General features: G+C 37.0%; 2 protein-coding genes across 4 annotated transcripts in view; one reads left to right on the top strand and one right to left on the bottom strand.

Annotated features, from left to right (window-relative positions):
- Positions 1–20,143, bottom strand: part of LOC109106899 (protein Smaug homolog 1) — a 30,626-nt gene extending 10,483 nt beyond the window's left edge. Inside the window, exons 1-3 of one of the 3 annotated variants that reach the window (XM_042741942.1) lie at positions 19,746–20,143; positions 17,963–18,520; positions 44–565 (exon numbers count right to left, since the gene is read on the bottom strand). In XM_042741942.1, coding sequence (XP_042597876.1) covers positions 44–565; positions 17,963–18,158 — 718 coding nt within the window. In that variant the 5' untranslated portion in view covers positions 18,159–18,520; positions 19,746–20,143. The remainder of the gene's footprint in view (positions 1–43; positions 566–17,962; positions 18,521–19,745) is intronic. The other 2 variants (XM_042741944.1, XM_042741943.1) reach the window with 2 other exon arrangements.
- A 1,747-nt stretch (positions 20,144–21,890) lies between these two features.
- On the top strand, positions 21,891–26,479 carry LOC109106889 (ERO1-like protein alpha). The gene is made up of 16 exons (XM_019120155.2): positions 21,891–22,249; positions 23,100–23,219; positions 23,301–23,384; positions 23,460–23,498; positions 23,569–23,645; positions 23,743–23,816; positions 23,938–24,058; positions 24,569–24,615; positions 24,711–24,719; positions 24,797–24,823; positions 24,906–24,998; positions 25,103–25,349; positions 25,479–25,548; positions 25,637–25,723; positions 25,803–25,939; positions 26,021–26,479. The coding sequence occupies exons 1-16, from the start codon at positions 22,163–22,165 to the stop codon at positions 26,082–26,084; spliced, it is 1,383 nt and encodes a 460-aa protein (XP_018975700.1). The 5' UTR covers positions 21,891–22,162; the 3' UTR covers positions 26,085–26,479.
- The last annotated feature ends 33 nt before the right edge of the window (positions 26,480–26,512 follow it).

Genomic DNA, 26,512 nt, shown 5'->3' with positions numbered 1-26,512 from the left:
CGGCGTCCCACGTTAAGCCGAAAGTGAAGAATAGCCCACTCACTTGTGTTGGTCCCACTGCCTGTACCTACAGCGTTGATAGTGGAGGGCATGGAGGATGATGGGTACAGTGAGAGGTGCCCGTTTTCGCAGCCCTGTTGCTGTTGCTGCCAACTTCCCAGCCCAGAGTCCCTCGAGCCCTGCCAGCCGTTGAGACGGTCGTCGGACCCGTATCGCTGGTGGTGGGGGTAGAGGTGCGGAGGCTGCCCATGGTGAGATGAAGGCGCACGCTCAAGGGAATCTCCGGCTCCTCGGGCAGCCGCCCGCTCCTCCAGGTGGTTGAGCCAGAGGGCGAGGTTCCCCCGGTCCTCGAGGGAGGTTGCAGGGTGGATGAGGGCGTAGGACAAAAGCTGCCTGCTTTCCTCTAAGTGCCGGCCATGTTCGATGGTGTGGCACAAGATCTTCGGCAGGAGACTCATGTACTCCACCTTGGCCTCAACGTTGCCCGGTTTGAGGAGAGGCAGGTGGGTCAGAACTAGAGAGATGACCCGTTCTTTCGGCTCACTCTGCCACTGACTGATCACCACTGCAAAATAAGAAAAAGAACAACAAACACTTTAACATGGGAGTTTACGGAAAAGAGAATCCAAATTAAAATAAAATAATAAAATAAAATAAAATAAAAAATATATAATTAAAAATAACTTCAAAGTTTTGCATACGTTTGCAGAAAGAACATCTTAAAATAATTTTAGCACAAATTTTCAAAAGAAAAGGTCAGCTTAAAATAAAAAAATATAATAAAATAAATGGAATTCAAAGTTTAGCATAAGTTTACAGAAAGAACACCTTAATAAAATAAAATAAATAGAACTATAATTTTGGCATAAGTTCTCAGAAAAGGGCACATTAAAATTAAATAAAATATGAGTTAGATATGGTTTATTGCATTGCATGGAAGGTACACAGTGACACATGCCTGGATGAAATAACATGGACAGGTCATCCCTGTTTTTACTCTTCCTTTAAAATAACTGCTGCATTTTAAGCATTTGGTGAGGACACTATTCATAACCAGGGTCATGAACCTATTGTAACATGCCTCAGAAATGAACTATAAGAACTATAGATACTTTGAGGTCACGGCAGAGGCTTTGTCCACCACCAATAATAGAGAACGCTGGCCACAGAGTGAACTTCTAGATCACGTCTATGACTCATTTATTCTCTGGGTCTGTCTTTACTTTGGACATAGAGGCACAAGTGGGATCCAAAAACATCTTTTAGTAGGTTTAATGATACATGATCATAATCTCATGAAAGCTGTCAGCAACATGTCCAGTTATATTTCACCCCAAAATCAAAAGAAAGATATTGTTTTCCTAAAGAAATTGCTTATTTTTATGATTTTTTTTTTTCATATTAACCTACAATGAAAAGAAAATGTAATTCTCAATAGCATAAGCAAAAATAACAATATATTATTTTAAATGATAAAATATGTATACATCGTTGTAGTATGCTATGTCCTGCCTTTAATGTTGACAGTATTAAATTAAATAACTAAAATGTAAAAAAAATGTATAAAGTGTCATTTTCTTTTGATTTTGGAATAAAATGTGACCTTGACATGTTCACCAGTATACAAATATAGAAAATAAACATTACCATTAGATCATGAGACATTTAAAATGACAATGATTGTAGCATTAATAAAACAGGATCATAAATGTTTCATCAGTGTATGTACGAGTAGAGATATTTCAGCGGTCTTCTGTCATGTTTAGCATGAAGCTATGCTTGTTTAGACCTCATACCAGTGTCATGCTAAAGACAGACGCACAGACTTGAGGACGACTGTGGACTGATGATTAAGTGTCTCTCTGGGAGTCTTTTTCAGGCACTTCCATTTTTACTGATGGGCCTTCGGGATTCTAGAGGGCAAGCAGACAAACCCAGTTCACACCCCCTGGTGGTCCTTTATCTATGAGGCTATTCAAACCCACAACTTTTCAGTTACTTACCCAGACTTTAAAATCAACATCCATTTATTACAAAGTGCAATAAAATAGTGTGACCATGTGTGTGCAACCACAATCACAAACAACTTAAAAACGTTGTGTTAAAAGGAATAGTTTACCAAAAAATGTAAATTTGCAGAAAATTGTCTCACTCTCCAGCCATCCAAGATGTAGAGGAGTTAGTTTTTTCATCAGAACAGATTTGGAGAAACATGGCATTACATCACTTGCTCACTAATGGATCCTTCTGCAGTGAATGGGTGCCGTCAGAACAAGAGTCCAAACAGCTGATAAAAACATCACAGTAATCCACAAAATAATAAACATGACTCCAGCCCACTAATTAACATCCTGTGAAGTGAAAAGTTCTGTTTTGCAATAAACAAATTAATCAAAGCGTTTTTAACTTCAAACCATTGCTTCTGCTCAAAATGTAAGTCCTCTATCCAGTCCTCTAAAAGTCATCTCATCTGAATCAGGAGAAAAATAATATGCTTCGATATAGCACCGTTTAAAAGTGAAAACAGTTCAAACCAAATATGTGGTTGGATTTTTGATGTAAGAAGACAACAGGGGACGGACTTTTTCACTGGAGAAAGTGTTATTATAGATTATGGAGTGGTATTTTTGCCAGAAGTGACAGTTTAAAGTTAAAATGCAATAATGATGGATTTGTTTATTTAAAAACATGCAGCTTTTCACTTCACAAGAAATTAATTGATGAACTAGGAGTGTGAATTACTTTGTGATGTTTTTATCAGCTGTTTGGACTCTTATTCTGATGGCACCCATCCACTGCAGAGGATCCACTGGTGAGGAAATGATGTAATGCTAAATTTCTCCAAATCTGTTCTGATACAGAATCAAACTTATCTACATCTTGGACTGAGGGTGAGTAAATTTTCATTTTTGGGTGAACTATTCCTTTACAGGGAGGTGCAACGTTTACAAGATGTGAAGAAATATGTAAGGGAAAGTTTCAAAAAAACAAATTAGATTAAAGTGCTTAGTCAGAAACACAAGAGAGTTCTTCATAAATTACATCCAGTGATTGATGAGAGAAGGTTACACGTCCACCACTATGTGTCACCACTCAGCACGGTTCAGTTTGTGCTCTGCCAAAGGTTGTGATGAGTTTATCTGGTAATAAAGTCCTCATGACCCTCAGTAACACTCCTTTACTAAAATTAGAGCCCAGCATTCAACTTGGCCAGCGTCCTGCTCTACCTCAGCGGTTGCCAGCTCCTCTATGGCTCCCACACTTCTCCATCATTACACAGTTCTTCTTCCTTCGCTCCACCCATCCAGCTGGATATAGAGGGAGTGCTGCTGCTAAAACAATGCAGCTTACTCATCTCAAGGATTCTGACTTCCTCTGCCACCATCCCCCCATTCACTTCCTTCAGAAACCGATCGCAGAGCTTCCAGAGAGACGTCGGACCTTTCTCACACTATCCCTTTCCTATATAGCTCATCGCTGAATCCAACATCTGATATTTTGCAAGCAGCAAAACAGCAGAGAAAAGTTGAACCACTGATGGCAGATGTCCTATTCTGATGACGTCTTTTATACTTCAATAAATCTCCATCACGTGCCTTCAGATGAAGCAGCATTTAATACACAGGGCTGTAGATCACCGACAAGCTACGCCATATCGCATTCATCAGATGAATCAAATTCGATTATGAATGTGATATTGCGTAGCTTGTCAGTGTTAGTGTTTTTATTAATGCCATTTATGTTTTTGTTAATACAGCACATAGCACCAGTCAACTAAATGAATGTAACAAGGCAAAGATGAATGCACTTTTGGAAGTTGAATGTAAGGGAAATGTCATTTTGGAATTTCTGTGGTCTAATGTGATGTTGTTCATGTTCTTGTTCATGATGAAATTTTCATTTATTGTTGTAATTAATTCACAGCAAACAAGATGACCCGTTAAATTCATTTTGGGAGCGATGAATGATGAATTAGTATTGACCAAGTTCAGAGGCTGTTATATGTGAATCAACTTACTATGTTGTGTATTTTCAACCGTTTCAATATGAAAAATAACTTTCATATTGATTTAATTGATTTATTGCATTTTGGGGAAAAAAAATATAAAATTTTATAATAAATCTTTGAAAATCAATATCTGGATTTGAATTTTATTATATTATTATAACCTAAAGATGCTACGTGAAAGTATGAAACAGAAAATAGTGGTTTTCATCTTGCCACTTTCTAGGTAAAGAAAACATTTTTACCCAAATTAATCAAAATGAATTTATAGCGTTTTGAAACCAAACTCTTCATATATTTTATATATTAGGCTGCCAAATGATTAACGAAACAGATTAGAATGATTAATGATTAGAAATGCAGTGAAGGCAACATTCTGCAGGGAGTCTGTGAATCACAGTTGATTCACAGCGGTCAGTCTGAGGAAAGCCCTTCTTTAAGGCTCCACTGAGTCATTTTTAGACAGTAAAACACTGCGTTCTAGTGAACTCCACGTGGCGCATGCTCTCAGCAAACAGAGCTTTCAAACATCCCTGCGTTCAGTCATAATTTGTATTTCCTCCACCCCTTCCACTTAACCTTCCGATTGGCTTAAAATAGAAGCGGCTCTTCAACAGTATTTGGTTTGAGTACACAAACTATTACAGAGGAGCGAGGCCTGAGCAAAAACACTGAGAAACTATTCCTCCTGAGCCTCACTAAACCAATGACTGTCTTTATGAGGAAGTCAATGAACTGATTCATGCAAAAAACTGATTCATTCAGGGACAAAATAATGACTGGATAATTTCAGAATATCATACAATACAATATTTATTTGTAAAATAACCGAAGTTGAGCAAAGTGCTGTACAGAATAGAATAAAAACTTGAAAAAATAAAATGAATAAAACAAGACTATTAAATTTAAAACCCAACAATAACAAAACAACAATTAAACCAATGATCAAGACGCATTGAAAGCTAGAGAGAATAGATATGTCTTTGGAGCAGACTTAAAAGCAGAAATAGAGGGGGCCAATCTAACAGGTCTTATCTACTATCATACAATCATTATATTCCTACAATTTAGTATGCTAGCATGCTATTTTTAATTTAACCACTGTCTTTATGAATCACAAATTCATTAAACCGATTCATTCAGAAATTGTTGACGACTTCCCACAAGGCTATCAGCGCTGACAATTCATTCAGAAATGAAACATTTTTTTGTAAGCTTGACACTGAATCATTAATGATTTTTATGTACTGTTTTGGAAACAGACTAAGAAAACAATGGCATGATGTAATTAAAACACATTGAGAAAACTGATAATTGATAATGCAAATAGTTGTACATAATATAATTCCTTACTGATTCATTACTCAATGTAAATTCTTGCTTACGGATTATATATTATATATAATTGTGTTATGAATGGAACACAATTATCCTTTTACATCAACAGACATTGAACAAACAGAAATACAGACAGACGCGCTGTTCACCAGACAGAGATGGGTGGTTAAACCCAAGCAGTGCACATTACAGACCATTCAGCCGTCCATATGCAGACAGATGTCTTCCCCTTTTAATTAGATGAACTTTGAGTCACTTTTAATGAGAGACCGAACATAAACCCCCTGCAGGCCGCTGTAACAGCATCAGTGCCCCTCTTGACCTGGATACACGCCTCAATAACACTCAACCCCCATCGTATGCCACCAGATGCTCCATTAACACTAGGAACACAATTGGCGGCTGATAAAAACACACGCACAGTCATACAAACAGTCACGCACACGCCCATGTCTGCATGGGAGGAGATGTGTTTGTCAGACACATGATTCTCTCGTGCTAAAAATAGGACGGCCACAACACTCCAAACACCAGTGGACTGGCGATAACACCCTATTTATATGAGACCACCAGAGACTGCATCAGCTGAACCACACACCCTGTGCTGACACACTGCACACAGTAAGGTCAGCGAAAGACAAGGGATCAGAGGCTGCTTTTGCGACCACGTTTTCACCTTTGCTCCTTTACAAGAAAATACTGATATATCAGATAGTAGTTCCATGTTACAGTTGCATTTATATGCTACTTTTTAAATATTTCATATACAAGCATTAAATTATACTGATTAAATTATACTTTAAATTACATTAAATTATATATATATATATATATATATATATATATATATAATATATATATATATATATATATATATATATATATATATATATATATATCAATCAACTTTTTACCTTTTTGTTTATTTTTAATAGTCCTGCTGTGTGATAAATGAAAATAAAAATTTTACTGATTAAATTATACTTTAAATTACACACACACACAGTATTATATAATATTATTTATTTATTTTTCGCAACTTTTCAATCAGTTTTTTGCCTCTCTGTTTATTTTAAATAGTTCTGCAGTGTGATAAATGAAACAAAAATATTCCATTTAGCTTCCAAATTAATATAAGGTCATAAAAACTACATGCACAATTGAAATATGAAAATGTGGTTTAAAGTACTTTAAGATGGAGTAAATCATGTCACCTATAATTTAAAACCAGCTTTAAAATACCCTTCAAATCTCTTAGAAGATAAAGCTCAAAACAAAATAAGAGCGTCACACAAAAATACAGTAAAAAAGTAATATTTAAAATATTACTACAATTTAAAATAACATTTTAATATATAACTTATTCCAGTGGTTGCAAAGCTGAATTTTCAACAGCCATTACTTTACGATTTTTTAATTCAGCCATTCTAATATGCTGATTTGGTGCTCAAGAAATATTACTTATTATCAATGCTGAAAATAGTTTTGACGCTCAATATTTTTGAGGAATCATAATTCTTCATATTTTTAAGAAATCTTTTAAGAAAACATTACAGGTATAATTTTTTATATTTTTTTACTTTAGATCAATTTAATATATAAAAAAAATCGTATTGACCCCAAACATGTGAACGGTAGATTATATACTAAAAGTACTTGAACAGCACTAACAAAGCAGTGTTTTTTACAGTTGTAAAAACAACATGGTTTACTCTTGTAAAAGTTCATAATGTGGCTGCATCCATGGTGATCCTGGGCTCAACCACTGTCCAACATTTGTCTTGTTAGCACAACAAACACCGCAAAGAGTTGGTTTAGAATGGGATCATTCCTTTTTTATAGTTGTTGAGTCAACACAGTAAGGACACAATGTGCTCCTAGGATGATGATGCACCACTTTTAAATCGTTGTGAGGGAGACACACAACCTCAGCTCAGATTCACAAATGATGCCAATACGCACCAGACAAACCAAACAAACCTTATAAAAAACAAAAAAGAATAAAAAAAAAGTCAGTCCTTACTTTACTTCCACCCACTTATGAGGGGAAAAAACAACTCTGGAATTGGTCTGTGGACACAGTACAAACTTGCATCAAGAATATTTTTCCAGGAGGGAAAGTGGGGAAAGGAAAAATGGCCTATTTGGAAAAAGTGGCTAGAGAGTGAGAGAGAGTGTGCGCGAGCGAGTGAGCGAGGATGCCCCACCCATCCCTCTGGCTGCTTGCTCCAGCTCAGCAGTGCGGAATGTGCTGGCATACCACAGGTCCAACAGAAGAATGCACAGTTTCCGACTGGGGTGCGTTGCATCCGAAACGACGCTGGTTAGACACATACCTTCTTTTTGAGATCATCCCCCTCAATGCTACTTTAGCAAAGACTTCCTTAAACGGGCTCCCCAAGATCTAATGCATTCAGCAGAGTAGTGGGTGGAGAGAAATACGGAGCATCAATGATATGGAGAAAGGACAGGGAGGGGAAGAGAATGAAAGAGGGGAGTATTACCGTATGGTTAAACCAAACAGCATTCCACCTAATGACCAGTGGAAACGCTTCCATGTGAAGGACAGAGCCCCATTGAAAAGATTCCCAGGAGTCTGGAATAAGACACTCCTGCGAGTGGGAAGCTGAGAGAAAAGCCTCAGATGACACTCCAAAAAGTAACTGAGGAAAGAATGAAAAAATGACCCAATCGACGTGTGGTATCCTGAAATGACACCCACGGGGAGTGTGCGTGAAGCTCTGGAGAGGTTGACGCTTTAGTTGGCAGAGAAAGAGAGAGAAGGAAAGAACGTAAGAAGCCCCTGTTGAACTTTAGTGCTCCCACCTTTCCTCAGCAGCAGCTTTAACAGGCAATGGCTCTGTCTCTACAGGTCTACGCAGGCCCAGACCCCACCGGCACCCTGTCTGGGCCTTACAGTGCACTAAAACTCAGCATGTACAGTAGCCAGGCAAGGCCATACAGATGAGAAATCCACTGATAACCCTTTCCATTCCCAAGATGAAGGTGCCCATACAGCATCATAGTCTCGGTTTACTAGTGTTATTTCTAGTTGAGAGCAAACCAACTAGCCCTATGTTTCCATCAAAGAAATTACATTTTGTGTAGTTTGAAAAAAAAATATATTATATATATATATATATATATAAGATATATATATATATATATATATATATATATATATATATATACACATTTGCCAAAAAAAAAAAAAAAAAAAAACATATATAATAGATATGCATGTATAATTTTTAGTTATTATAATATATATTAAATGCCATCATACATTAAGCATATGAAATGTAAAAACAAATATATATTAATAGTTTTTTTTTGTATTCAATATGTAGTTATATACACACACAATGATATTTTTATATGTAATGTAAAATATGAAAAATGCATTAGAATACATGTAAATATATGAATATACAAAATTATAATAAAACAATGTATGTATGTAGGTGTGTCCCAAATCGAGTACTTAAGCATTTTTCTATGACGTTTTGTAGTATAAATAGTGTGAGTAGTGCGTTCACAATGAAAACTCCAAAAAGTGCACTTTAAATACCCGGATGATGCACTTAAAAAAAAAAAACAAATTAAGTGTGTATTGTTGGACACTTCATGGACTCAACTGTTGCAGCTTTAATTATGTACCGAAGAGGGAGGGGCTGTGAGACTCTGATTAGGAATGACAAAACCTTATATAATTCATACACTACATGTTTAAATACATAGTGCATAAGTACATAGTGTATGAGTGCATAGTGCGTCATTTGGGATGCAGCTTGTGTGTTTATGTATATAAAATAAATATTAATAATTATGAAGCATACTTTTTATTAAATTATTATAAAATATTACAAAATTATGTGCATATACATACATACATACTGAGCACACATACAGTGTATAATACATTTTATATATAAAAATAACACATAAATATATATATATATATATATATATATAAAAAAATATATATATATATATATATATATATATATATATATATATATAAAAATGAAATTCATTATGAAATATAATATTTAGTTCAATTATTATTAAATATAAAAGTGTGTATATGTACAGTATACACATACACTGAATAATTTTTATATACAAATATATACAAAATATATATATTTATATACAAAAAACATATACACATACAGTACATATGATTTTACTTGTTAATTAATTGATTCATAATAATTGTTTTAAATAATTTAAAGATATTCATGAAATTAATTAAAAAAAGGTGGCTCAAGATGGGACATTTCCAAAACTGGAAATAAACACAGACAAAGACCATGCATGTTTGTTTGTGGGCATGTTATGTTGTAACAGGCAATTACGTCATCGGCTCTCAGGCCAGTTCAATTTGTGGAGGTTTGCCACAGTACCAACTCTGGCACAAGCACCGTTTTGGTGGAAACTGGGATTGATCGTCTGCCTCTGTCTGTCTGTCCCGAAGGCCCTGACCTTCTGACTCCTACACAGACAGAGTTGCCCTCGGTCAGCTGAATTAATTACCCAGAGGCTGTACGCATGCAGCCTCAGCTCATCCGCCTCCTCAGTTCCTTTTCACACACAATCACCAAATGTTACTTCTGCTGTAGAAATTAGAGAATGAGGCCGACGGTTCTAATTCTGGCTTGGCAAGCGCTTTGTGCTGAGAGTTCGTCTGTGCTCGATCGTACACTTTCTTCCTCTCTTCCTTCGAGCCAGTGATATTTATGGCCGCTAATCCTGTTCGATGTTGGAAATAGCACCGCAGGCTAACTATCCATTGAGTTCAGCTGGACAGACAACAAAGTGGGAAACACCTGCCTCTGTCAGTAGACACAGCAGTCACTGTGGCTCCGAGTCATCTGTGCGTGTGTCTATTGTTCGGTACGGATGATGAGCTCTCGCTCTCAAACGCAGGAAGCTCGTCACGGCCAACATGTGAACCCATTAAACACTGACCCCAAAGTGTTTTCTCTATTTGATCTTTACCGTGTTAGATGAAAGCCCAGATGAGCTTTCAACCTGTGCAAATGAGCTCTGCCGCTTCCATCCTGACCCAAATGCACCTTAGTGCAAAAACAGGTTTGGCCTGATCCTGAAAAAATAAACATTCCAGTATTTTGATTTAGCTGTGATAATCTCTGAAACAACAACTGCAAAAATATGTCGACTATGTTGAACGATTCCTCCGTAATTACATTAATGAGTAGCCTAGTTATTGTATTTTTCTTTTGATATGATGGATTGTGACTGTTTTGCTAAAGAGTGCTAATATTTCACCTCATCAGCAGTCAGTGAGGAAACTCTGAGGCCTCAGACACTGGCCCCAAAAACCTGCTCCATTCATGCCCTCCAGACAAGACAACATTGGGCAGGAAGTGCCATTGTAACCTGACGACCGTAACAGCTGTAAAAGATGTGCTGGAATGGAGTGGAAATTTAGTCTACCTGTGGACGTTCCAGTGGTTGTGTGTGTGTGTTCAAATGGCGCAGAATGTCACAGCCGGAGCTATTCCTGGAATGTGAGCCTCAAGTCTGCGGATTTGAGCGCAGAGAGCTCTATTTAAGGAAATGTCTGGGCCCCTGTGCTACTTGAACCCCCTCCTCATTCACTGATCATTATTTTCCTATTCGAAGGAAATCTTTATTTCCGTACCTGGAGGAGAGAGAGCAGAGATTCCTTTGTGGAGGTTATATAATTGCACAAAAATAAGGGCCGATCCGTGAAAAAAGGTCCCATTTAGTGCAAGTGAAAGAAACATCCTCATACTTAAATACAAACCCACTCCTGCTCCATGACTGTCTGGAGAGGGATCTGAGCGAACTGGTGGGAGGGGGAAAATCTCAGCCTGACCTCTTAAAAGCACAATCAGCACTTTTGAACAAAGTCCTACATTGTGGCACCATGATGCAGCTGCCTGCACTATGCATTTACCAGCTGCAGAATAACGCATACTAAACAGTAGCTGCAAAGAGACATGACACTAGCCTCACCAGAGAAACACACTCAAGACAGTAAAGCAAACTGAATTGTTGGGTATGTGAAGAGTGTGTGTGTCTTCTGACGCATTGTTCTGAGCTGCAGTCAAGCGTGCACTGACAGCTCACCCCTCGTATGGCGTCAGCTATAGAACCGGTCTGACGCCGAGGGAGACCATGAAACCATGAGCATGAGGCTGTGGAGAGGAGAAATTAATACTTTTGTTCTGCAAATATGCATTAAATTAATCAAAAGTGACAGTAAGGACGTTAATAAAGTTACAAAAGAATTTAAGTTTGAACTTTCTGTTCATCAAAGTATCCTGAAAAAGTCATGGTTTCCACAAAACTATTAAGAAGCACAACTGTTTTCAACATTGATAATGGTAAGAAATGTTTCTTGAGCACCACATCAACATATTAGAATGACACTGACAATTTAGCTTTGCCATCACAGGTATAAATTACATTTAAAAACGTATTAAAATAGAAAACCGATATTTTAAACTGTAAAAAAAAAATATTTTACTGTATTGTGATCAGAGTCTTGGCAAGCAAACATACAAAAATCATACCATCCCTGAACTTTTGAACAGTAGTATATACATCACAATATACATTTTTTATAGAAATTATTTTAGTAATAGAAGTAATTATAGTTAGGACAATTTACAAAATACTTTGACAAATTATATATATATATATATATATATATATATATATATATATATATATATATATATATAGATATATATATATATATATATATATATATATATATATATATTTTTTTTTTTTTTTTAACTGAATAGCCATGTTCATTGCACTAAAAATCTATTCTTGAATAAATAAAATTATCTTTATTTGCTAGATATTTTTTCATAAAAATAATGAGTCTTTTCTTTTTAACTGACAAATTTCTGGGAATAATGATAATAATTCAGATGTTTTACAATCATTTTTATCGGGAAGTTTTATCATAGTTCACAGGAAAGTCTTATTCAGCGACGTTACTCAGTAAAGAGAAAGGGTGATATATCTTATGCCTTTCAAGTACCTGCATGTCATCCGTTCCTTTTCGCTGACATGAGCATATTTTGCCATTCATTAAGATGAGAAAGAGGGGATGAGTAAGTTATCACCCAGACTGACTCAAATGTTGATGTCATCCAAGCTCAGCATTTTTCTAAGACACCTTAACAAAGTGATCATCGGCGCCAGGGTTTCAAAAACTTTACTTGAGTCGAAAACAAATAGCAGTAAAAATGTAAAGTGTGTCTGAGAGGGCAATGCTAATGCTGATTACACTACACTTTCCTTCTCTTGAAACTCTTTCAGATGAATTTTGACATAGCATAATATTCAAGGGCTTCTGTATACAGCAAAACATTAATATATGATGTTTTTAAATATTTAATTAAAAAAAAGCTAATAAAAATGTGTGTATTTTTGCCATTTAATTGACAAAGTGAAAAGATGGAGACCATCAGTTGATGGATGGTCAAGGTTGGGTCAAAAGTATTTATGAATAAAAAAAAAAGTGTATATTTCAGTATACTGATTATAAATGAAACTTATGTTTTATTACGAACAGCTACAGCAATGTTTCAATATTTATTTAGGTTATAAGACGACAAATGGTTTAAACTGTGTATCATTATCAACTGACACCACTAGGAATTCATAAAGCCTAAAATCATTTTATTACTTAAAACAACTGAAAAAATCTATTACTGCCATAATTTGTAAACTAAGCATCACTTCACCTACAAATGAAAATTCATCAATTACTTTTTGGAATTAACTTAAATTAAAGAAACATCATGAGGGTAGAAATAAATAATTTTTTCATTTCTGAATTTTCATTTTTGGGTGAACTATAGCTTTAAGCACACTGTGTATCACTAACAACAAGCCATGAAATCACTACAGCCAAAAAAAGACTTGCTGAACAAGAAGAAGAGGGTCTTCAGGTCTGGAGACTGGGAGAGATAAAGCAAGTGCAGGTATTTCTAAGAAGACAACTCTGTAAAACACTCCATAAGAACAATGTAAGACAGATGATATTGTTGATTTTGTCCACTTATCACAGGAAACTTCCTCCTAGCACAACCTGTGGTTACATCTCACTCAAGGGTTCAGTGGGACAACTAGTGAATGATTTTTCAATTTTACCTGCTGGGCTTGAACAACAATTCACAGCTGAGACCTTAAAACCACCGATATTCATCGTACTGGGAGTATTATTGACTCCTAACAGGCTAGTAGCCTTGCAGTGCAAGGGAACTTTAATGGAAACTGCCCTTGTACCCTTTATGTTCTACATATCACATGATGGACTGAACATCAGCTCACACAAAGTTCTCCAAATGTTCTGCAAGTCCTACCTATTAATGTCACCACTGGCCAGTCGTTGTACTCAAGTGCTGTCACTGTAAAATGGCCAAGCCAACAGAGAAGACAAGGAAAGGCCTTTCAGACTGACTCCACTCATCTGATGCTTTCAGAAAGGGCTGACACAGTAAAACAGTAGAGTGTTTATTAAGAGCAAAAAGGAATATATTTGGCAGGTTCTTCATGGCTGTCCCTGGGGTTGTGCATGAGTTCACGGAACACAGCGAGGGCCAGAAATAAACTGTTTGCTCATGCGTGGGTGCGATGTAACAGTTCGACACCCAAACCAGAAACAAGCACTCTTTCTGTTCCAAACAGCTCAGTGACGTTTCTATGAAAGGCAGAAGAGGGAAAAAACAAACTGGTTGGAGAGGACAAGGGTCTGGACACTGGTCACTTGGGGAGGTGTGTCTCAAGGCCAGTGGATGAAAGCAGTGAACTCTACACTGCCGTGAAGCACACAAACCTCATAATCAAACTTACATCATTCAAAATGGAAATTGGCTTCTTAATGTAGCCTAATTACCGGCCCAGTTCTACAGGGTTGCTAAGCACCATCAAACAAAAGCAAGAGCACCCTCAGATGCAGGTAAAATAGGGTACTGGCAAAACAGATTTGGCAAACGCTCTGGTGCATATTTGTGTTTGCACTCGGGAGAGCATCAAAGGTTTCTATTTACAATGTGTTTTTGCAGTGTTGAGCATTGCAGCCAATCCCAGATACAGGCCTATCTGTTGATTTCTTGAATATAATGGCTAATTAGAGGTGTTTAAGAATCTACTTATAGCCCAAAACACAAGTTTTTTGTTCAGTGCTAAGTTATGCAAGCTTGCGAATCCTTTTTCTTGTACTTTCTGAGACTGCGATAAACTGAAATAATTGACAGCAGTTTGACAGCAATATAAATGTGGGATTCACTCTCGAAATTGCAATGAATGACATAGTGATAAAAGACCAAAATAGATGTGCATTAAAGCTATAGCACCCTCACTAACTTAAGAAGCACCCTCAGTGATTTAACTCTGGCACCAGGCCTGCCTAATTATCTTCCTTTCAAAATGTGATGCCCAGTTTTACTGCATTCCTTTCTTCTCTTAATGAAGCGGGAAAAAAAAAATTATGTTAAATTAAAAAAAGTGGAAATCTCACACACAACAGAAAAACAAATATATATTAAATCTTTCAAATAAATCTTTTAAGTTATCATTTGCAGTCCAAAAAATTGGCATAAATGGTTTTACAACTTTCAAAATTTGTATTTCAATTCTAAGCTGTAGATTCACTATATACTATAGTTGTTCAGTTTGACAAACTTACTGTATGATTGGGGGAGAAGGATTAAAAAAAACTATTTAGAAATATCAATATATCAACACCAATATGCTACTGTCACAACAAGGAGCATCAGTTCAGCACAGCTGGTTCGGTTTAGATATATATGGGTGTTTGACATTTCTGAAGGTACATTTCAGTGCATCTTACACAGAGGTCTCCATGTTGGAAAAACAAGTCTGAGAGCCTTCATCTCAAACACACACACAGATGCACACACACCCATGCATACACAGGGGTATGAAGTCAGTCATTCATAACAACAGTGCCCCTCCTGTCCGGACTCTGCTGCCTCTGGGCTGTGAGGTGGAGGGGCGGAAAAAGGGCCAAGGGTTAAACACCAGCTCAGACAGGAATAATATTCCGACAAACATATACCCTCTCCCATTTACGCACGTAGACACACATACACTATCTGTTTTTCGTGACCGTCCATGCTGGATGGAACGGTTGAAAAATTCAAACAACAACAAAACCTAAGCTGGGATTGTGTAACCTTGTGTGTTTTATAGATTCACAATAAATCACACAGATGCCAAATTAAACCACTGCACCAATGGTGGTTAAGACTAATATAACTAGATGAAGGCAGCCCTGAGGAAATGTGAACTCTACCAAAGCAAAAATAGCATCATTATTAGAGACAACGAAACTGAATATGATATACGCAATACCACCTGTGAGTCAAATGCAAAACACACACATGCATTTTGTTACAGTGCATGATGCTGAGATGAAAGGCAAATAAGTTGCATCATTTGGTTCAGGGGAACAAGGCAGCTCCTTCACAGAGGGAAATAAGTAGGTCATTGTAGATTCCTCTCATTGGCGCAGTTCTTTCCAAATAGTTGCATCTTTCCACTCAACTTCCAGCTGCGAATTAACTCCGTACACACCATTCTAATGAATGGGAATGTCTTCATCTGGTCATTTACTGGTTTGTAAAATAAAAGAAACTATTCATTTTAAAATATTTTTAACCTGACATGTTGAGTTAATGAAATAACTGAATAATAGTAATATAATTAAATAGGTAAGATCTAAATGAGCTGTAAAGTAGTTACTATAAATGTAGAGAGAGAGAAATTAGTTTATATATGCATAAATTAAGATAAGACAGTAATTACTATTAATATGGTAAGTTAAAACAGACAATTGGCAAATGACAAATAATTATACATGTACCAAATATTAAAAATATGTGATTTTAATATATATATGATTTGCATCATGAAAAGCGCTATACAAAAAAAACTTTAACTGAACTCAACTGAATTATTTTGGGACTGTCAATGGCGATAATTTACAAAATTAATTTTGAAATAAATGTTGAATTTTAAAAATGCTGCATTTTCTAACAAAGCTTCGAACAACATTTTCTGTCATGTTATTTCCACAACTTTGTCACATATAATTTTGCTTCTTAAAGTACCTAAATTACATAAAATTATAAAAATATTACGTAAAAATTAAATGTAAAAAATAAAATAAATAAATAATAATATATAGACAAGCATATGAATTATTTGATATACTTACTATATTATTTAGAAATACTATATTTCATATTTCTGCATAGTAAATAAAATAGATTAATAATTACTTGTTTAAATTTGTACAGAGGCAGTCATTCTGCTAACTTGTCAACTTAATTACAATATGTTACAGTATACTATTACATTACAGTATTTTTTTAGACTCCGTTTAAAAAAAAAAAAAAATCACCTATTAGGCTTAAACCTTCCTAGAAAGCCCTGAACTTGCTTCAATTAAAAAACCACACCCAAGCCAAAAAATTTTAAAACCGTAAAATATCATTGTAAGATCGGTTACAAGTTTGCTGAGCTAAACAAGTCGGAACACAACCTTCACATGGGAAAACAACAACTAAAATGCCTGAAGTGAGTTCAGTTTGAGATACTTAATTAGGGTCCAGGCTAAACCAGATGTCTGCATGAATAAAAGAAAATATGCCGATTAACCAAAGAATCCCTGCTGTCTGGTGAGTAATAGGAAGCTGACATTGCTCTGGCTGACATGCATAACTCCGTAATACAGCCAGAGGTGAATCGCACAGGTAGGCATGCACAGAAAGACACGCGCACACGCACACATTTCCACTGGATTGATTCAAAAGGTCACCACCACATACAAGCATGCAAATCCACCATCTGCAATAACAAACCAGTAACCAGAAACAACATACGAGTCCGACAACAGAAATACACCAACCAGAAGAGTTTCACTTGGGGTGCACCCCGTCAGCTGGTTTTAATGTCAGTGGACACACCAGGGTGAGGAGCACCTTAAAAACTCCACGAGTTCTTCTTTGATGTCTTCATCTTGATGTTTTAGAATAACAATGACAGAGCTGCACTAAAATCCCTCGTATAAAATACAACACGCACCACTGCAAGACACAAGGAGGCTCTTTATGAGTCCCAGCCCACTATAAACTCTGATGGGAATCCCATGTTCGGGTTTTAGACCGTGTATGTGTGCAAGAACGAAATATGCAATAGTTCTTTCTTAATGTACATTTATCTGCATGTATAAAATATCCACAGACCCTCAGCTCAGCATGTTGGTTGTTTATTCCCGTGCATAAATGAATGGGCTTCTTCTTTATTAGTTTCCATGGTCACACGCCCACATTGAAGCGCTCCCTCAAATTTAGACCAACACTTCAGATCCAATATTACATACAGACAGGGGTCAAAATACATCTCTATGCCACAGCAAATAAACATTGAAGCAACGTATGGATAAATTGAAGACACTCAGACAACTATTCATTAAACAAAAAAAGCTGTGTGCACTTGTTCTGGGTACACCTCAAATCCACCTGCTCGCATTTGGTTAGTACTGTCAGAAAAGGTGGTAGTCTCTGTACTGACCTGGATTATTGGCCTCCCTTTCCAGAACATGCAGCTCGGTGCAGTCAGCCAAGGAATGCTCCAGACAGAGCTGAAGGAAGCGTGCTTGGGTCCGACTGACCCGTTTGAGGAGCGACAGTAACGCCACCGTCTGTTCGCACTCGTTCCATCCCTTAAACCAGCCGGCGAGGACTCCCACCTGGTCACGAAACATCATGATCTGATGGGCAGGCTCACGGTACCAAGACTTAGGTTCGTTGAGAGGGAGAGAGAGCGATGGCCACGGGCCAGTGAGGATGCTTCGCAGCTCAAAAGAGACTCGCAACACACTTGCTTTCACCTTTACTTGAGGTTTGACAGAAAACAGCCCTTTGAGATGTTATTTGCTAGTGGGTACCAATGTATTGCATCTTTGTTCTTGGATTTTAGAGTTAGGCTTGGCGGTAGGGAATCCCTGTTTGAAGCTCTCCAACCCTCTGACCACCTGGGGCTTACAAAACTTTCCTCAGCTCTCCTCCAGCATACAGTGACTGTCCAGCTTTAGTCTTGATGGCATTTTCCACAGAGAACATCTCCTTTCTGTGAAAGTAAAGAGTAGTGATTATACAGTCCATATTTTAGAAGAAATACAAACACAAAATGTGAAGCACAGTTTATGGTCCAGGTAGGTCATATAGCTGTTCAACCAGTTCCAAAAAAAAACAGGCTGAGTATATTAGGCTGGTTTGGCCAGCTGGTAGTCCACTAGCTTTTAGACAACCAGCTAGTAGACTGTCAGCTGTATAATCTACATATTTGGAATCGCATCGCTGGTTTCGGAAGCTTTTGGAAAGGCGCCACAAGCCTGCCGCTCGAGTCTTCCAGATGAAAACGACAAGTATGTGATATTTCTTCAAAGAAACACGGACAGGTTCACCATTTACAATGAGTTGGCAAATATCACACGGTCTCAGTCCGTGAAACAACTCCACTTTCCTTTCACAAGTAGCATGAGACCAAAATAAACCTGCTTCATCCAGTGGCGTTTCATTCGTGAATGAATCAGTGTTTTGAACGAATCGTTTAAGTACTGGCACAACGATGACTCACGCGGAATGAATCAGTGAACTGATCCGGATCCTCGATTCTGAGATGAGACGAATTAAATCCTAAAGTTTGTCTAAGAGGCTAATTGGCACTAGCGAGTTCGTAAAAACGCCTAAACGTTATTGAGTGATCTTCTATTAAAAGCGCGCGCTGACATTATTCGCAAATGAAATGTTAACCGGGAACTCCGCAAGACTAATGCAATCCCAATATCTTTTCCGAGTCCGGTAGGGTGACCTAAATATACACTTACCTCCAAAAGCATCAGATATGAACAAATACAAATAAACACAGGCTTTCAGTCTCTATTCGCGTCCATACATGCGGCGCTCGAGCGATCGTCTCATATAATATCCGAGCGAGATCGCAGACGGTCCAGAACATTCCCAAAAATTGTTGCTCGACTGTCCCTACTGTAAGTCGGCACACACTATTCAGTCTTCATTTCCACAACCCTTTACACATGAAGCAATTCCCCTCTCTAAGTCAGCGGTTTGGTGGGTTACCCTGCCTAAATTAATCGAAATGCCCCGTTTATGAGTTATAATTAATAAACACAAAACTTTTAATAGAACAGACGCCTACTGATTTCCATTTTTCATACTCGGAGTTCCCACAGAAAGCTACTGGTGTGGAAAAAAAAAAAAAAAACTGGGACAAGAGATGTTGCAACCCAGGTTTGTACTGTAAAGTCTTAAAATGTTCAGAAGTCACTCACCTAAAGGCGCAGTTGCATTGGTGCTGGTCGCAGGACTGGACGGGACGGGGAGCGGTGCCCCTTCACTCTGGGTCAGTGTGTTTGGCCATCTTAACGAGGTCTTTCTCCTCGCAGTCAGTCGCTCTTGTTTAAGCAGCAGAGGAGAGTCTCGGCATCGCTTCCCACATGCTAATAATTAACACGGAGCATTACGTCAGGGGCTTGGCAGCACAAGGAAGCACAAAAATAGAGAATGGAGTTGGGGAGCAGATCGTTTAGAGTGGGGGAGCTGTGACGTCACTTTGTAGGCGGATCGGCTGTAAGCGTCGCACTGGTTCCCTCGACAAAAAGCCAATAGGATTTTCCCACAGGCTTTTGGATTATCGCAAAAAAAAAATAAACTCTGTGTTCAATCATAGTTCCTGAATTCCTGAAACTTACACGGTTTTTTCCATCAAGACAATCTTCACTAAATAATATAGCTTTTATGAATTTTGAAGCCTAAATAAAAGCACCAGAACTTACAAGCTAAACTTAGGCTATAAAAACTACAGCACAACGGTCGCTCGCCTTCAACGTCACCACCAGCGTGCTCCTCACAACTTAACAAACTTATTTATATTTTATTTTATCTTATCCTACAGGAAACCACTGACCGGGGATCAGGGGATTTTTTTTAGGGAGGAAAAGAGTCCAAGAGGTGTCCGTGTCAAACTGTACTATGGAGTGGAAGTTGAACTGTTTAGAAGGGAGGGGATAGTTAAAAAGTACTGTCCGTCGAAGTCTGAGGATGTTTGTGTAAGAAGGGAAGATCGTAATTTTGACCTACTGTGACGCGCTGAAAAAGTGGGTTACAAAGTGTGGAAAAAGGAAACTGGGATACATTCGATTCCGCCCTTGAATTCTTCATCTGCTGCGAGGCGGATTCCGTCCATGAGGTGGCGCTGCTCTGCCACAGATAGATAGATAGATAGATAGATAGATAGATAGATAGATAGATAGATAGATAGATAGATAGATAGATAGATAGATAGATAGATAGATAGATAGATAGACAGACAGACAGACAGACAGACAGACAGATAGATCTGTGTATTGCTATGTATTGCATCCTTAGGTTTAGACATAATTAGACATAAAACAGCCCCAAAGTACAAAATAATTATCATTTTAGATCTTTACCCATTTTTGCCATTTAAAACCAGGTTTTGCCAATTTGTCAAGGTGTTATTAATCAATATAAAAATATAAAAAAAATTGGTATGATCACTTATTCTTTTATGTATTTTAATAAGTACGGGTCAAAATAAGTGTTTCATTTTTACAGAAATATATTTGCACTGAATGAAGGTGGAACATAATTTCATACAAATCTAGAGATTTTCTTTTCACATAAGTTAATTTAAACAGAATTTATATTTTACTATTATGCTTTTTATGTATATAAAATCATTTTTGTAAATTTCATTTGATGCAAACACCAAAATGGGACTCCCATGTACTAAATTACATATATATATATATATATATATATATATATACACACACACACACACACACACACACACACACACACACACACACACACACACACATTTAGTCATTTTGCAGACGATTTTATCCAAAGTGACTTACAAATTTTGACAATAGAAGCAATCAAAACAAACAAAAGAGCAATAATATGCAAGTACTATGACAAGTCTCAGTCGAATGTAAATGAATATTAAATTATGAGAAAAGATACAGTTCTGAAATTATCAATTATATATAATTGATAATTACACACACACATTACTGCATTATGCTTAAAATTATAACTTTTAATTTTTAACAGTAGTGTGGTTCTTCCGATATAAGAGGAGAACAAAAGAGCAGGTGAATATGATCAGATATCACTAGGAACATAAAAGAAAGCTGGATTTCAGCATACATTTCACTATCAGAAAATAAGAGACTGATACAGTACAAATGAGAGACTGGACACCGCGTGATACAGAAACTAGTCTTTGGCGACATCTAGCGGCGAACTACATGTAGTGCAATTTTCATCAAAAAGAAGGCGTTCCCGATTCAGTCTGATGACATTAGAAAGACTAATTACATTTCAGCCTGACAGATTCACTGAGAATTTAATATGAGAGTAAAATAAAGCATATTTTGTGACACAATGCCTTGTGAATATGCGCTAGGCTCAGTTATTCATTGCTGCGTGAGTCATCTTAGCAGCAGCGGAGTCACGTCCCTCACGTAGCGGCTGATTGAATCGGAAGTGATCTGTGTGTGAACGTGTCTTACAGCGACGTGCAGTTCACTTGAATTACGTCCTAGTACCGTACAGGAACACCGTAACGGGCGAGCAGCTGCGTGAAGACAAGAGAAAGCTTTCACTGAACAGACCCGTTTGGTTTATGCCGAACTCGGTTCATTGACAATCGACTATGAAATCGTTCATTCTGTTGGCGCTTGTGCTCACCAGCGTCCACGTGACGACAGCAGGCTCCGCTGCGCACAGGTGCTTCTGCCAGGTGAGAACATCCTGTTAGAAACTCATTTTAATTCAATATTACACATGTGACACTAACATAAAAATGAGCACAGTACTATGGTGTTTTTCATATGTCAATACCATGGTTTTAGAAATGCAGTTTGTGCCACGTGAATGCCATGGTAAATATAAATATGGTAATCAGTCAGATGAAGGCATATGGTACATACCTAAAAATATCAAGGAAACTGTGTTATTTTAGTATCATTAAGAAACGATTGTATTTTTTTATTATTTTTTTTTAAATACCTTTATGCGTTTGAATTTTAATTTTAAAGTTTTAGTATTTGCATTGTGTTTTATTCATTAGTTTTTTGTTTTACAATTACACATGTAGTTTTTTTTTTTAATTATTATTCATTTTATAAAGACAAATGCTGCCTTGGCAAATAGCTGAAATACAGTAAGTTTTTGTGGTTTATTCCAGTTAATGTTCAGAAAACAGATTTTTATGGTTTTAGTCGTCATTTTACAATAACACTTTTAAAATTGTGTATTAGTGGACTGAAAAATCTTCAGAATTTTTATAGTAATTATAATTTGTTTCTAGATATCCTCAGCTCAAATATTTCATAAGCTATTAATTTCTCTTTGTGTGTGTAATGCCATTAAATACTTTTTTTTTTTTTTGAAAAATCATATTAAGTAATCCACAAATGATGAAAATGTATAGCATTGGCAACCCTATATATATGAAATCATTATAGTATTACAATCTGAAACCATCAATGTATCATAATATCATCACAGTATTTTTTTTCAAACTGTTAATTTGAAATAAACATTGATACTTTTGATTGATTAAACTTTTGGTTAAATGTTGGTCATAGGTCACTGGGACTCTTGATGATTGCGCTTGTGATGTTGAGACCATCGACAGCTTCAACAACAAAGAAATCTTTCCCAAACTACAAAAACTACTCTCATCTGATTATTTCCGGTTTTATAAGGTGAGTTCATTGTTGGTAATAGAGTGAAAATATCCATTTATTATTTGTTCTTTTGTCTCTAATATTCAATATTATGCTCAGGTCAATCTGAACAACCCCTGCCCGTTCTGGACAGACCACAGTCAGTGTGGACTCAAATACTGTGCTGTGAAACCGTGCACAGAGGTGAGCTTTTCAAAGTGCATTCGCTTGAGGAATTTTATATGTGACTTCATAGGCTCCTTGTGTGTTTCCATACAGGGTGAAGTACCAGAGGGCCTTAAATCCAGCAGTTATAAGGTATTAGAAAGTCATATAGTGTATATGGCACATATTAGTGTTGCTGGATGTTGATTATTTTCCCCCTCAGTATTCAGAAGCAGCCAGTCAGGATATAGAGGAGTGTGAGAAGGCAGAGAAACTCGGAGCTGTCGATGGTTCTCTAAGGTATAACAAATTTTATTTTTGTGTCAGGAATACCCATAATTCTTTAGTTTTTGACCTTGTTTGAGCAAGTTCTCTCTCTTGATGTTTGCTCATGTAGTGATGAGACACGTCAGGCTCTTCAGGAGTGGAAGAAACACGATGATGAATCGGACCGTTTCTGCATGTTAGACGGTAATCATAGTTTGATCAATTCTGCTTTTTATTTGAGGTGTCCTGGGCTGCAGACCAGTATGCTGTAGTCATCCTCCACAGGCTCTGCATCATTGAATATTTTTTCTTTTTCTTTTCTTAGATGAGGACTCGCCTAAATCACAGTATGTCGACCTCCTGCTCAACCCTGAGCGTTTCACCGGCTATAAAGGACCAGAGGCCTGGCGGATCTGGAACAGCATATATGAGGAGAACTGCTTCAAGTAAAGAGTCACCATCACATTTATTCTGACCAGTGTGGAAAAGTATTCCGTGACCTTCATGGGGTCGACTGTATAAAGAAATGTCTGTCAGTGAAATGATTTCATGTTAAGTTTCTCAGACTTTCAAATGAGTGTTATCAGAGTGCTAACCGTCAACGATGTCTTGTTTTTCTTCTGTTTGCGAGTATTTAGTGCAAATCAGACTTTCACATCCTGACATTTTCTTGAGCAGCAAATCAGCATATTAGAATGATTTCTGAAGGATCATATGTCACTGAAGACTGCTGAAAATTCAGCTTATTCATCGCAGGAATGAATTATATTTACAAATATACTAAAACAGAAAAAATCTAATAATATTTAAGTTTTTACTGAATTTTTGAACAAATAGCATCATAATCTTCACCCCCTAAAAACCCACCTATAATTTGCAACCTAACCTGTCTTTAATATTTTTATTAATTATCATTGAGTGCTCATAATGTTGTAACAACTATCATACTTTTTCAGACCGTATTCAGTTAAACGACCACTGAATCCTTTGGCGTCTAACAGCGGTGAGCATTAATGCTTTGTTTTATGTTTTCAATTCATCTGTTTTTAAGCACATTGATTTTATATTGTGATCTCTCTTTCTTTCTCTCCTCTTTAGGAGACGATGGTAAGGTTACGCTTTTCAAATCCATTTAAAAAGTGATTTGATCAGCTAGAAATTGACAAGTCTGTTTCTCATTAAAGGGCAAGGCTTCTACCGTTGGCTTGAAGGTATGTTTCTGTTTAAAGGTGCTGTGGTTTACATATGTTACCGTGTATTTAAATGTACATGTTCCTGTTGTTGTTCCTCGAGGCTTGTGTGTGGAGAAACGAGCGTTCTTCAGGCTGGTCTCAGGACTGCATGCCAGTATAAACACACACCTGAGCGCCAGGTACCTACTAGACGGTAAGTCACGACTTGTTTTGTGTTTTAAAAATGTAAAAAGTTCAACATTTCTGGGACTATTTAAACGTGAGTGTTTAATTGTCTGATTTGATTTGTTCGGTCAGAAAACTGGTTCGAAATGAAGTGGGGTCACAACGTCTCCGAGTTCCAGCAGAGGTTTGACGAGGAGCTGACAGAAGGGGAGGGGCCAAAGAGATTACGCAACCTCTACTTCCTGTACCTCATTGAGCTGCGTGCTCTGGCAAAAATCCTGCCTTATTTTGAACGTCCTGCCTTCCATCTGTACACTGGCCAACGCACTCAAGACAACGAGAACAAGAAACTGCTTCTAGAGCTCCTCCATGTGGCCAAGTAAGAGCATTGCAATGGTTGCTTAAAAAAAACAACCCATTTAGTTTTTTTTTTTTTATTGTAATAACATTTCACAATGTATTATTTTTTATAAACATGAATATATTCTAATATATCTTAAATTTGCAGATCCTTTCCATTGCATTTTGATGAGACTGCTCTGTTTGCTGGAAATAAGAAGGAAGCTATGAAACTGAAAGTTAGTGGCTCTTTTCCATGTCTGCTATAATAACAATGTTACAGAAATATATGTTTTTTTTAAAGAAGCATTAAATCCCTGACCTTAGGAAGACTTCAAGATGACTTTTAAGAACATCTCGCGCATCATGGACTGTGTTGAGTGTTTTAAATGCAGACTTTGGGGCAAATTGCAGGTAAGATGGTGTAGATCGTGACATGTACCCAGATGATGTTGTTTGTGTTGATATGTGACGTTCAGTGAATGTCTCTCAGACTCAGGGCTTGGGAACTGCACTGAAAATCCTGTTCTCAGAAAGGCAAATAGAGGCAATGCCCAACATGAGCAACACCAATCCATCATTTCAGCTCAGCCGGCAGGAAATTGTGTCTTTGTTCAATGCTTTTGGAAGGTACTGTATGTCGATTATCTATTTTTGTCAGGATATCTTTAGTTGAAACGTCTTGTTTTAATGTGTCTCATTTTGTTTCAGGATCTCCACAAGTGTCAGAGAGCTGGAGAACTTTCGGTCGCTGTTGTCAAATCTCAAACAGTGACGGTGAAAATCCCTCGCTCAGTCAAGAATCTGACATGCATAGCACAACAGGACAGATTTGTTTTGGGTTGTTAAATTACACTTTTTCAGAATGTTTTATCCCTTAAGAATTGAGCACCTTAATCACAAAGCTGTACGTTAGGGATATATTTTGCACTCTTACATAAATGTATTTCACATGTTAAACGTAAAAAACCCCACAAAAAACAGAATAAGTGACCAAAAAAATAACGCAGCTTCTCGGGAATTAAATGGAGATACATAAATATACTTCAAATTGTTTACAAGAGGGACATAAACTACTTGATTTGTGTATTTTGCATATATAAAGCCAAGTTTTCATTTCTTTATAGGTGTAATATATTTTTGAATTAAATATATTTTGAGTTAAATTAAGCATTGTAGTTTTTGAATATGTGCCTCAGCAAC

This window comes from Cyprinus carpio, chromosome B17, assembly GCF_018340385.1.
Source record: "Cyprinus carpio isolate SPL01 chromosome B17, ASM1834038v1, whole genome shotgun sequence".
NCBI lineage: Eukaryota > Metazoa > Chordata > Actinopteri > Cypriniformes > Cyprinidae > Cyprinus > Cyprinus carpio.
The sequence above is the reverse complement of the archived record's forward strand: the minus strand, read 5'-3'. Positions and strand labels throughout refer to the sequence as shown.